Consider the following 12415-nt stretch of genomic DNA (forward strand, 5'->3'; position numbering starts at 1 on the left):
GGAGTGGATCGATTACGTTCTTGTCACGGGTGGACTGGACATGGCGGTGAAGGAGGACGCATTCGCACGATCACAGGACAGGGGTTTAATACAAACAACACACGAGACAGGGGGACATGAACACGCACAGTGACCTGACAGTGAACAGACACGAACAGGATAGCTTTATACAATTATATAAATAGACAGCAGGTGAACACGATCAGGGAACATTACACGAGACGAACATGAAACTCCGGTCCGGACCCCCTGCCGGTCCGGATCATGACAGTTCTAAATCTCGATCTGAACTCTGACCCCTGGAAAATGGCGTGTAATGTGTGCCTCTTGTCCTTCTTTTCTCAGTATAAAAAGCTGCTGTCCAGGGATGGCGGGAAGGTCCAGACGCACGAGAGGTTCATCGCGGGTTCTCTGGCTGGAGCCACTGCCCAGACTGCCATCTACCCAATGGAGGTGAGATGCAGCCATGTCCATGTAGCAGGTTCCAAATGTCTCCAGATGAAATGTGAATTTCCATTTTTTATCTCCGCTGAAGGTGATGAAGACGCGACTGACGCTGAGGAAGACGGGCCAGTACTCGGGCATGTTCGACTGCGCCAAGAAGATCCTGAGGAAGGAAGGCGTGAAGGCCTTCTACAAGGGCTACATCCCCAACATGCTGGGCATCATCCCCTACGCTGGCATAGACCTGGCTGTGTATGAGGTCGGTCTCCGTCAAATAATAACTTTCATATCTAATGGAGCTTTAGACCAGTTCAGCCAGCGTTCTTTCGCTTCTTCTGTTTTGAGGCATTTGCAGTTGGATAAATGTTGTCTTCAGGCAGCTCACACTTTGTGCTCTTCTCCTGTCAGAGTCTGAAGAACGCCTGGCTTTCAAATTATGCTAAAGACACGGCCAACCCCGGCGTTCTGGTGCTTCTGGGCTGTGGAACCATCTCCAGCACGTGTGGCCAGCTGGCCAGCTACCCGCTGGCCCTCATCCGCACCCGCATGCAGGCCCAGGGTGGGTGGTGTCGAGAAGATTGTGGCGGTAGAGGATGAAGTTCATTTCTCATGATGTTCTCCTCTTCTGCAGCGTCCCTGGAGGGATCTGAGCAGCCCAGCATGTCCCGCCTGGTGAAGAAGATCCTGGAGAAGGAGGGCTTCTTCGGCCTCTACCGTGGAATCCTGCCCAACTTCATGAAAGTCATACCTGCAGTCAGCATCAGCTACGTGGTCTATGAGTACATGAAGAGCGGCTTGGGCATTTCCAAGTGAGGATGCAGTGTGTGTGTGTGTGTGTGTGTGTGTGTGTGTCTGATGAAGGACCATTTCCAGGAAATCCAACACGCCGTCCACATGCGCACAACACCGGAGTCAACGTTCAGCACGCTGTCTTGTTTCTGGTTAATGTTGCACTAATGATGCATAATGAGGTGTGTTATTTACTAGCTATAAAGAGAATCCTATAATAACCTTGTTGTAGACCAAAGAGAGGAATGAATGGCACTTCCTGTAATCCAAATTCTGAAACGTCCAAAATTCACTTTCTGCGCCACAGTTCTTTTTAAAAAAGCGGTCTGGGCTCTACTAGCACGCAGCCACGGAGGACGAGGTCCCGAATGTCCAGAATGTCCACATAATGACGTCATCTCAAGACGTCTACAGCTGGCAGTGTTGATCAGAGGGTTGTTGGAGCGTTCGTTCCTATCGTTGGCTGCGGACTGTGCCTTAAACCCCGACCTCTGACCTCCTCTTGCCTTGTCATGATGAAGAATGTGGTAAATTAGCGAACTCCTGTTTACATTAAAATGACGTTTTTATCACAGCTTTCAAATCTCTGGTGGGTTTTTTCTTTATTGGTGAAGCTGCGCTTCCCAACCTTGTTTCTGTAAAACTTTTAAATATCGCCTGCAACTCGACCGCCCTAAAAATACCCGTATCGACGTAGGTGACTAAGTGAAGAAGACATTAATGACGTGGAGGACTAATTCTAGTCCCTCAGGGCGGATCTTACGTAACGCTCGCGATCAGCTCTCTTTTTAGCTGCAACGCAGTGAACGTACATGGACCATGTCACTTTTAATACTTCCACTGTGTTTGTACAGCTTCATCTTACCCACAAGCGAAAACCACAGTAGGAGCCATTTTTTAAAATAAATTCCAAAATGATCAAATGTTGGGGTGCAGTTCCCACCGGGGGCATGAATAAAGCAGGCAGGTCTTGTTGGTGCTTCTGCTACCTGTTTTGTCTTTTAATTGAAACTGCATACAGACATCATGTAGGGCGTGGTCCAGATCCCCCACCCGACAACGCAACACACACAGCTCCGCCCTCACAGGACACACCTTGGCGCATCATTCGCTTTGGTCATTTTGTCACCACCAAGACACCCAGAGGACAAAGCTGGGGTGCTCGGGAGAAATGACAAGGCTACAGGCAGACGCCGTTCTATCTACAACTTGCACAATTCGGCGAATTTAACACGACATGTCAACTTGAACCGGAAACACTCTAACAAACATGGCACCGCAAAAAGACAATTAAAGCGTCTCCGGAAGGTGTGGCCTTGTTAAACTCCGCCCACAACAAAGAACACTGCAAACACAAAGATCCACAAACCCACTTCCCTTTTCGTACACACAGCAGTAACTGATTGTCTTTAGCTTTCTTTATGAGACAAATGCATCACACAGTTTAAAATGGTCTATATATTAATAAAATATTTTTTGAATAAAATAACCAATTTATGTCCCATTTTACAAAAATCCCAGGACTTATTTATACAGGCACAAGGCATGGTCCATATTCAGGAAGTGCTGGTAATATTAAATCATGTTTTGTAGGACCAGGTTCTAATGAATATATCTTTACAAATGGTGACAAAAGCATCAGTATTTTCCAGTAATAAAAATAAACTTGAGCCAGGGGCATATTCCACATTCTCACACACACACACACACACACACACACACACACACACACACACACAGCAGCAGTGCAGAAGGAAGCCAGCAGTAAGTCTGATTGAGTTAAATGTCCTGGAAGACTATTGCACAGTCGGTCTACCTCACGCCATCAAGCTGATGGTCGAGTTACAGTGTCAAAGGTCATAGTTCACATAGTTCATGTGTTATTATTGCACATGTTCAGTATGGCCAGATGTCTCAATGCTCAAAAACCTAAATATCGCTGTGACACATAACTTAAATATTAATATTAGTACCATTAGAAACAAGCACTGGATTTACTAACAGTCACACATATGCTCTTCCACTCACGTCTGGCCCTCGGATCCAAATGCTGACTTGGTCTGCTGCTTTATACTGTAAAATTCCAAACGGCCAGTGTTAGAGAAGTCAATATTCACATAAACTAACCCAATGTTGGTATCGCAGAAATAAACGCTAGATCGGGCATCGTGCATTAATGCCATGAAATATATGGACTGTATTGTAACCCCAACTAATAGCTCACCAATAGGCCAGAAAGTGTAATTATGAAAGAATCATCAGTTAGATAACATGTAAAAGCGAGTCCCCCATGATGGAGGCTGAGAGACATTTTGACCATTTGACCAAAATCTGTAAAACAAGTTGAAAAGTCCAGTGGTCTGAAATGTGCCAGTGAGGTGCTCTGGTATCACACGCCGCTTCCATCTGTCCATCTGATGGAGTGAATAATGCAGAGGTGAGGTGAGGTGATGGACCAAAGCACTGAGGCAGTCACTGGCCCTGAAGAAGTGAGGTACGTAGAAGACGGACGATGGAGACGTCGAGAGAAAAGTAGGACTGCAGCCAGAGCAACACATTCGCCGCAGCCTCCAGCTGCCATCTTCCCAATCAGGCTAATAGGAGGACGCCTGTAGAGGATGCTGGGACTGTGGGCGGCTCAGGACACGCTGGCCAGGAGAACTGGTCCACAGTCCTGCGTTTTTACCTGAGACAGAGGGACAGAGAGCGGCGTCGTGTTAGATGAAGTTTACAGAGTAGTAGCTCAGTACTCTTACACACAACAGACAGACAGAGAACTACCTGCAGACCACCAGGGGAGCGAGGAAGAGGAGGGACAGGAGGAAGGGGAGGAAGGTGAGAGACTTAACGAGGAAATCTTCACCTGGTTCTTCTGAAGTTGCTCAACCAACAGGAGAGGAAATTGGAAAAATTGATGGAAACAGTGAAGGAAAGGGAAGAAATAGGGAATGAAGCACATACACCTCCTGAAATAGAGCTGAAAAACCATGAAGACACAGTTTGAGGAGCTGAGCGATCTCACCTCCAGGTTAGAGCGAGCCTTCTTCAGCACATCTCGTGTCCTTGAAACTGGAGAAACAAAATGATGGATTGTGAATCAAAGATGGGAAAAAATGAAGAAAGGAGATGAGAAGAGCAGCAAAACTCACGCTGGCTGACGATGAAGTTCTCCATAGTGTTTCTGGTTTGATTGGAGCTCCTCAGATTCTCCAGCGCATCCTGCAGAGCCCGCTGTTGCTGGGACAGCTTCCTCTTCAGCGATGTCATTTCCTCGTCCTTAACACACACGCAGCATTTTGCAGTTGCTTCACTTGCACATCAGGTGGTGCTGGTTCCATCCTTCCCACCTAAACCGTGAGGTATGTACTTACCTGCGATGCCTCACCGGGCAGTGCTGCTCTCCAGAACGTCCTGAGCAGAGAAGTAGCCTCCTCCAGGATCTGCCTCAGGGTTGTGGTGCTGCCCATCAGGTTCCTCCTGCCACCCTGATAACATAACCGAGCAGAAAAGTGTAGAAGTAAAGGTGACTTTTCACATCGTTTTACACTGACATGATGGCGGGGGACTGACCTGGACGAGTGTCTGCTGCAACGTCCTCTCTATCTCCGCGAGCAGCACACTGGCTTCCAGGAGCTGCTGGAGAACCGAGTTGTAGTCGTCTGTGTGACCGATCACATGACGTCCTCCTGGGTTGAAAAATGGATCAGCGGTCCCCAGAAGCAGGGCTACAGGAGACCTCTCTGAATGTAGGAGACAAGGAGAGTTGTTAAGACGTGTGTGTGTGAGACTACTAGTTAAACTCTAGGGACGAGATGGAGAATCTTTCATAAATGAGATTGTCCAGAGTTGTCTCTGTTTAGCTCTGCACATTCCCAACACCAGAAGTCTTTTAGGACTGGTGGACAACCATCCCCACTGTCTAATGGAAGATGGTTGACAGAAAAATGTGGTTATTACAGCAAAAGCTGTTTAATTCTGCAGAGTTGGAAACCTGAAATATAGAAGAATCTAGAAAAGACATTGTGTGTGTACGGTTCTGACCCCCTGCTGTGCTCTCTGGGCTGCGCAGTTCTGCAGGACTCTGGGGACACGTGTCTCTCACAGGTGGAGAGGGAGACGGGTCTGAGGGAGAAATGTAACGTCAGGGTCCGATCATAAAGGACACATTTCCACACCCGTCCTCGCTCACCATGGAACAACTGTCTCCCTGGGTGACCGGGTGTCTGCAGGTGCTGCAGTTGTATGTGCAGACTGCCCAGGTCAAAGGTCGGAGAGAAGGACTTCGTCCCGGGCACCGCTGCAGAGAGGATGAGATGACACGTCACGTGCAAAAAACGTCCTTCCAGGATTGGTGGAGTTTTTTTATGCTGAGGTCCTGTTGTGTCACTAAATAAATGTCACTGAATGTCACTAAACCTCTTCGCTGAGTTAGTTTGTCTCATTACGGTTGAGTCAGCCTGTCACACACCATTGTCACTGTCCCCACCATTGTTAACCCCTATATGGGGGACGTAACAATGCATGCATGTATTCACCAGTGAGTATGTGTTTGTGAGAGAGCGAGCAAGAGCTCACCAGTGAGTGTGTGTGTGTGTGTGAGAGAGAGAGAGCTCACCAGTGAGTGTGTGTGTGTGTGTGAGAGAGAGAGAGCTCACCAGTGAGTGTGTGTGTGTGCGTGAGAGAGAGAGAGAGCTCACCAGTGAGTGTGTGTGTGAGAAAGAGCTCACCAGTGAGTGTGTGTGTGTGCGTGAGAGAGAGAGAGAGCTCACCAGTGAGTGTGTGTGTGTGTGTGTGTGTGAGAGAGAGAGAGAGAGAGAGAGAGAGTACTCACCAGTGTTAGTTTGTGTGTGTGAGAGAGAGCTCACCAGTGAGTGTGTGTGTGTGTGTGTGTGAGAGAGAGAGAGAGAGAGAGAGAGAGTACTCACCAGTGTTAGTTTGTGTGTGTGAGAGAGAGCTCACCAGTGAGTGTGTGTGTGTGTGTGTGTGTGAGAGAGAGAGAGAGAGAGAGAGAGAGAGAGAGTACTCACCAGTGTTAGTTTGTGTGTCTGAACCACCCAGTCTCTGCTGTTTCCATATGTGGTCCTGAAGACACTGAACCAGACGCCTGGTCTCACTCAGCTGCTGCTGGAGAACATCCACTTCATGCTGCAGCCTTCACACACACACACACACACACACACACACACACACAGAAATCCTAATCTAAGTAAGACTGACAAGATGGGTGACAGAAAAGCCACTGACATTCTGCTCGGACTGAAAACAGACAGCGCTGTCAAACATTATTATCTCCAGGTACCCACACTGATCAATTGAAATGATACCGACTCCTGCACAAGCAGCACGGAAAAACACCGGCACACACGCCGCCGCGAGGGGAAACTGCTGCACGAGCAGCTCAGCCGTGAAATGGAAAGTCACACCAGCTCACATCATGGGAACGCCGGAGACCGGGTCGAACCCGTTCACCATGACACCAGGCCAAGTGCTTCCCGACATGACCCTAACCCTGACCATTATTCATTTTCTCTGCTGTGTGTGGTGTGTTTGTGTTCGTTTCCCCTTTAGGTCCTTGAGGGGACAGGCTTGGTGATTGGAGACTCCGCCCATGCTATCATGTCCACCGGACGCCTCCTTCACAAAGATGGGGCCTAGTGCTCATGGAGGAGAGGAGATTATTGTGTGGTTTGGAGTTCTGTTCTGTGCTGCAGTGGTGTGTTCTCTCCCTTTTGTGTGTGTCATGTTCCTCCTGTTAGAAAAACTGAAAGCAGCGTTGAAAACGCATTATTGTGTAGGTAACTTTGGTGAGGAAATCGCAACTGTACATGGAGGAACACACACACCTGTTGGCATTCTCCTGACTGCTCTGCTTGTCTTCTCGGAGCTGCTGGATGCTTCGCGTCTTCTCCCTCGCCGCTGCCTGCAGCCGCTTACACTGTTCTGCCAAGCGCTCCACCTCAAGCTCCGCCTCCTTCAGACGACCACGGCCACCCATAACCGTCTCACGGAGAAGCTCCGCCTCCTTGCTGCTCTCTGCAGGGATGATGCTCTGTTTAGTGGTGCTGTGTGTGCCGCAGTTTAGCGCGTGTGGCGGTCCTACCTCTGGTTGTCTGGGCGAGGCAGGTTTGCAGGGCCCTGTTCTCCTCTTTCAGAGCATGAATCTGATTGGACAGCTGAGGGACTGAGTCCAGACCCTGGATGTAGATGTTTGTTGGAGCGCCTGCTGAGACAGTAAAAACTTGCTCTGTAAATGTAAAACGGTCAGTTATTGCGGTTAATGCCCGTTTTGGGGGTGATGTGGGGACCTCCTTCTCGGCTCAGAGAGGTCAGCCTTTCTTCCAGCTGTTGTCTCAGACGGTCGTTGGTCTGAATGGAATCTTCCAGACGCCGCCGCAGGCAGCGGATCTCCCTCAGGTGTTCCTCCATTAATTCTGCACCTAGTGAGACACACACACACACACACACACACACAATCACCAACATACACTAACAAACTAAAGTCTGGACGCACCGACTCTGTGCCAGTTAAGGAGAAAGATGGAGCCCAAAGCACAATCAAAGCTCCCTGATTTGCAGAGAAGAAAATGTTTTTGCCTGGTTTGCTTGTTTTTGTTCTATAATGTAAAAAAATGCAAGATCCATAAATGAGTAGGAGTGTCAAAATGTGCACTGATATTGTAGATCTGGTGCAAACTAACCTGTGTGACTCGTGCCAGACTGGTAACCAGATGAGCCTGAAGACACATCTCCATACACACCAGCTCTGATCGGTCTGGGTCCATATAATGTGTCCCACAATGCACTGCTTTCAAGAAGTCCCGCCCCGGGACTGTAATTCAGCCCGACAAATGGCGACTGGTGATGTGGGTGCTGGGAAAAGGGGAGGAGTCCTGGGAGGTCAAGTTGAGGTGGGGTAGCCAAAGGAGTGCCAGGGTGGGGTTTGACCCCTGAACCCATCACATCTGTTCCTGGGAACAATTAAAACAAGAAAATGAACAATCCCAGCATTCATTTGTCTTGGTGGCATTATCAGACAGGAGAAACCGTCTTACGAGTATAGAAAAGACAAGAACCATTAAGAATGGATTAACTGGAAAGTAGTGGGGAGGAAGAACACACACACACACACACACAGTACTTCATTTGAGCTCATAAATGGAACCCATTTTTGCCGTGTTCCAGAGCATTGGCAGTTAAAATGCAGCCTCGGTTTCTTGTGTTTCTCTATGCCTTGTGATGAACGTATTTAGTAGTGAGCTGATGTCTGACTGTCAGCTGAGACGTGAAAGGGTGAATTGATCATGAGAAGCAACACGCACACAGAGGGAGAGAGAGGGAGAGAGTGAGGGAGAGAGAGAGAGAGAAAGAAAGAGAGGAGAGAGAGAGAGAGAGAGGAGAGAGAAAGAGGGAGAGAGAGAGAGAAAAAGAGGAGAGAGAGAGAGAGAGAGGAGGGAGAGAAAGAGAGAGAGAGAGAGAGAGGGAGGGAGAGAAAGAGAGAGAGAGAAAGAGAGAGAGAGAGAGAAAGAGAGCGAGAGAGGGCGGAACGCACGCTCACTGCTGGCCAGCTGCGTCTGCAGCGTCTGGAGCTCCTGCTGCACTGCAGCCAGGGAGAAACCCCCAGCATCAGGGGGCTGACATGGGGGGTCATGACAGAGGGAGGGGGGCGAACCTGACATGAGCTCAGCCAAAAGGCCTGGGGAACAGAGAGAGGGAGAATAACAAGCAGCAAAAGCGAATGATAATGCAGAAGATACGAGTCAGAAGGGCCAAGCAGCAGCACTTAACCATAAATAAGAACATAAAAATAAGAAATGAAGATGAGTAAAGAGGAAATGAGAGTTTGTTATTGATGAGGATTTCTGTGCCCAGTGATATAAAATATAATTTTATATATAAATATATCTGGTGGTATGGAGAAGTGCTAGTATACTACGCAGGATCTGATATGGTATCTGCTGGTCCAGGATGCCAGAAAGGTGGAATATGAGGTAAACAGCTTATATTCTGTATGGTTTTTGCACATATGCGATGTGGAGCATGCAGAATCAGTCGTGGTGAATGATTTTTCAGCATTCTGTGGTATAGAAGGTGATATATTTCTGTTGGCGCACAATAAATGATGCTGTATGTAAATTATTACATGGTTTTCTGTATATGGTGTAGCAGAGCGCAACACAGCATGTGCCAGTACCACTCCCTGCCCACCTGTCTGGCACTGTGCCTTCTGGGGTGTGCAGTGCATGCTGGGACAGCTGCTGGAGGACTGGTGTGATGAGATGGAAGGGGGGATTGAGGGATGCTGTGGAGCGTGGCTTCTCTGACTCGCACAACCTGGGGGAAGGAGGAAGGAAGGATGGACAGATGGATGGAAGTCTTATGTAAAAGCGTTGCTGCACTGAACACTGCAGAACAAACTCCTTTAATAAGCAAAAGTGGTGTAAAGTTGCTGCGAAGATTAACCCGTCGCTTCTGTAAATGCAGCTACATGAGTTAGCGTGTCTTGTGTACCTGTGCTGAGCCTCTCCTCCGGTCCGTATTCGCTGGGCGTCCCCATGTCCAGGTCCTCAGTGATGGAGCCGGGCTCATCAGAAACGAAGGAGATCCTGTCTGAGTGGTCAGACGGCCCGTGGCTACTGGTAGGCGTGTGAGGACGGGACTGGTCCAGCTTGGACCGCAGGGATTCTATGAGTTTGTCTTTCTGCTGGAGCTCCTTGCTCAACCTGCAGAGAAGGTGAGGGAAAGCCCTTGTGATGTAATAGACACTCCCTGCAGCCATTTAATAGTTTGGCATAACTGGACATTTTATTTACTGGCATCTGTGGAATGAATCAAAAAAGATTCCATACAGTAAACCATACTGAGCACTCTGTACGGTAGATGTTGCTGTGGCCGCTGTCCAGTCTCTGTAACACGATTCGTTCCCCCGTCTGAGTCCAGCGTGGCCGAGATTCAGACTGAACCAAGTGCAAAGTGCCAGTGGCAGCACTCTCACCCCCCCCAAATTAACTAGGTCTGATGAGCTAGTGTTAGCTGGGCACACACACACATATACACATATACACAGACACACACACACACACACAGACACACATACGCACACGCACACATATACGCACACACACACACAGACACACATATACACACACACACACACAGACACACATACGCACACACACACACACACACACACATACGCACATACACATAGTCACACACACACACACACACACACACACAGACACATACGCACACACACATAGTCACACACACACACACATACGCACACACACACGCACACACACACACAGACACACATATACACACACACACACACAGACACACATATACACACACACACACACAGACACACATACGCACACACACACACACACACACACACATACACATACGCACATACACATAGTCACACACACACACACACACACACACACAGACACACATACGCACACACACACACACACACACACAGACACACATACGCACACGCACACATATACGCACACACACACACAGACACAGACACACATATACACACACACACACACACACACAGACACACATACGCACACACACACACACACACACACACACACACACATACGCACATACACATAGTCACACACACACACAGACACACATACGCACACACACACGCACACATATACACAGACACACACACACACACACATATACACACACACACACAGACACACATACGCACACACACACACACATACGCACACACACATAGTCACACACACACACATACGCACACACACACGCACACATATACACAGACACACACACGCACACATACACACACACATACGCACTCACACACACAGACACACATACGCACACATATACGCACACATACAAACACATTCACGCACACACACACAGACACACATACGACACAGACACACATACGCACACACATGCACACAGTGCTGCCTCGTGTGATCCACACATAGAGGACACCCGTCACGTCAGGAACCTGGCAGCAGACCAGGTGAATTTCCCAGAATGCCTTACTTGTCCACCTGGCGCAGCAGGGCCCTGCGTTCGCGGTCTGCCTGCGCTCTGAGCTGCGCCCGGCTCTCCCACAGAGAGAAGGAGAACAGCGAGTCCCGGTACAGCGGGCTCCTCTTCGACAGCATGGACTTCCAGAGGGGAGCCATGCCGCCCGGCCGGGCCTGCCCCGCCACGCCACTGCGGGCTCCGCCTCCCGCCACCGCGGTAATGCCCGATGTCAGTTGGGTCGCCGTGGTGACAGCGGTACGATCATTAGCCGGATCATCGGCCAGGGGTCTGGAACTCTCCACGGGATTATGGGTAAACCGCAGAATCACGCCACGCCACTCTGTGCTGTTTGAGATTTGACCCTTCTGCTCATGAACAGGATGTTGTGCTGTGTGTGTGTGTGTGTGTGTTCGTCCTCGTCCTTAAACACGCGTCCTGTCCCCGATGGCTACAGAACACTTGAAGCACGCTCACATGTCGGGCCAGAGAGCAGCGATGCCCAGAGACGCTTTGTTCCAGACGCATTAAGCTGCTCAGTCACAGAACTACACAGTCATACACAGCTCTGAGTGGCTGTCCTGACCGATCAAACACAAAAAGGACGCGTCAATCCCATATCTGGACCCGGACACAGCAGGCGCCGTCTTTAAAAGGCTTGAGGCCGATCAAGAACGTTGGAAGAGATGCTGGAGAAGACGAAAATCCATTCTTGCTATACCCTGACATTGCATTCATCCAAGATGTGTCCAAGGTTCAGCGTTGAGATGTCCCCTCCAGATTCTAGAACGATCCATCGGCTTGTTAAGTTCCGCCTAGAGCTCTTGGTGTCTCAGTCGCTCTTTTCTCATCATCTCTCCTCCTGCCGTGGTCCTGTGGGTGTCCATCACCATTTCTCCTTTGTCCCTGCAGCTCTGTGTAGCTTTAGCGCTCACTGACCCAGTTCTCCGTCTCATGAGGTCTTAATAACTTAACCTGATTAGTGCTCGTGTCAACACCCCGCCCGTCCGCCCGCCTCCGTTCTCACTAGCACTCGCCGCGCCGCTATCTTCGTACGTCTGGTCTTTTCCCCTCCGCCTTGCCGTCTCTCCGCCTCTGATTAGTCCACATGCCAGTGGGACGAGGAAGACTCATGACCATG

General features: G+C 49.3%; 2 protein-coding genes across 10 annotated transcripts in view; one reads left to right on the forward strand and one right to left on the reverse strand.

The window, feature by feature from the left end:
* The window catches only part of slc25a24 (solute carrier family 25 member 24), a 9366-nt gene extending 7559 nt beyond the window's left edge, over nucleotides 1-1807 (forward strand). Inside the window, exons 7-10 of the mRNA XM_028967827.1 lie at nucleotides 346-453; nucleotides 536-703; nucleotides 853-1003; nucleotides 1076-1807. Of these exons, the coding sequence (XP_028823660.1) occupies nucleotides 346-453; nucleotides 536-703; nucleotides 853-1003; nucleotides 1076-1257 (609 nt within the window). The 3' untranslated portion in view covers nucleotides 1258-1807. The remainder of the gene's footprint in view (nucleotides 1-345; nucleotides 454-535; nucleotides 704-852; nucleotides 1004-1075) is intronic.
* A 406-nt stretch (nucleotides 1808-2213) lies between these two features.
* Nucleotides 2214-12415, reverse strand: part of LOC114781121 (myomegalin-like) — a 45328-nt gene continuing 35126 nt past the window's right edge. For 5 of the 9 annotated variants that reach the window (XM_028967824.1, XM_028967823.1, XM_028967825.1 and 2 more), the window contains 16 exons: nucleotides 9742-9953; nucleotides 9439-9564; nucleotides 8783-8926; nucleotides 7932-8201; nucleotides 7539-7670; nucleotides 7334-7453; nucleotides 7077-7266; nucleotides 6261-6385; nucleotides 5423-5530; nucleotides 5275-5355; nucleotides 4804-4973; nucleotides 4605-4718; nucleotides 4383-4509; nucleotides 4256-4302; nucleotides 4015-4105; nucleotides 2214-3919 (listed from right to left, as the gene is read on the reverse strand). In XM_028967824.1, the coding sequence (XP_028823657.1) occupies nucleotides 3828-3919; nucleotides 4015-4105; nucleotides 4256-4302; nucleotides 4383-4509; nucleotides 4605-4718; nucleotides 4804-4973; nucleotides 5275-5355; nucleotides 5423-5530; nucleotides 6261-6385; nucleotides 7077-7266; nucleotides 7334-7453; nucleotides 7539-7670; nucleotides 7932-8201; nucleotides 8783-8926; nucleotides 9439-9564; nucleotides 9742-9953 (2149 nt within the window). In that variant the 3' untranslated portion in view covers nucleotides 2214-3827. Of the gene's footprint in view, nucleotides 3920-4014; nucleotides 4106-4255; nucleotides 4303-4382; nucleotides 4510-4604; nucleotides 4719-4803; nucleotides 5184-5220; nucleotides 5356-5422; nucleotides 5531-6260; nucleotides 6386-7076; nucleotides 7267-7333; nucleotides 7454-7538; nucleotides 7671-7931; nucleotides 8202-8782; nucleotides 8927-9438; nucleotides 9565-9741; nucleotides 9954-12415 lie in introns of those variants that run through there. The other 4 variants (XM_028967820.1, XM_028967819.1, XM_028967821.1 and 1 more) reach the window with 4 other exon arrangements.

The sequence above is a fragment of the Denticeps clupeoides genome, unplaced genomic scaffold, assembly GCF_900700375.1.
Source record: "Denticeps clupeoides unplaced genomic scaffold, fDenClu1.1, whole genome shotgun sequence".
Taxonomy (NCBI): domain Eukaryota; kingdom Metazoa; phylum Chordata; class Actinopteri; order Clupeiformes; family Denticipitidae; genus Denticeps; species Denticeps clupeoides.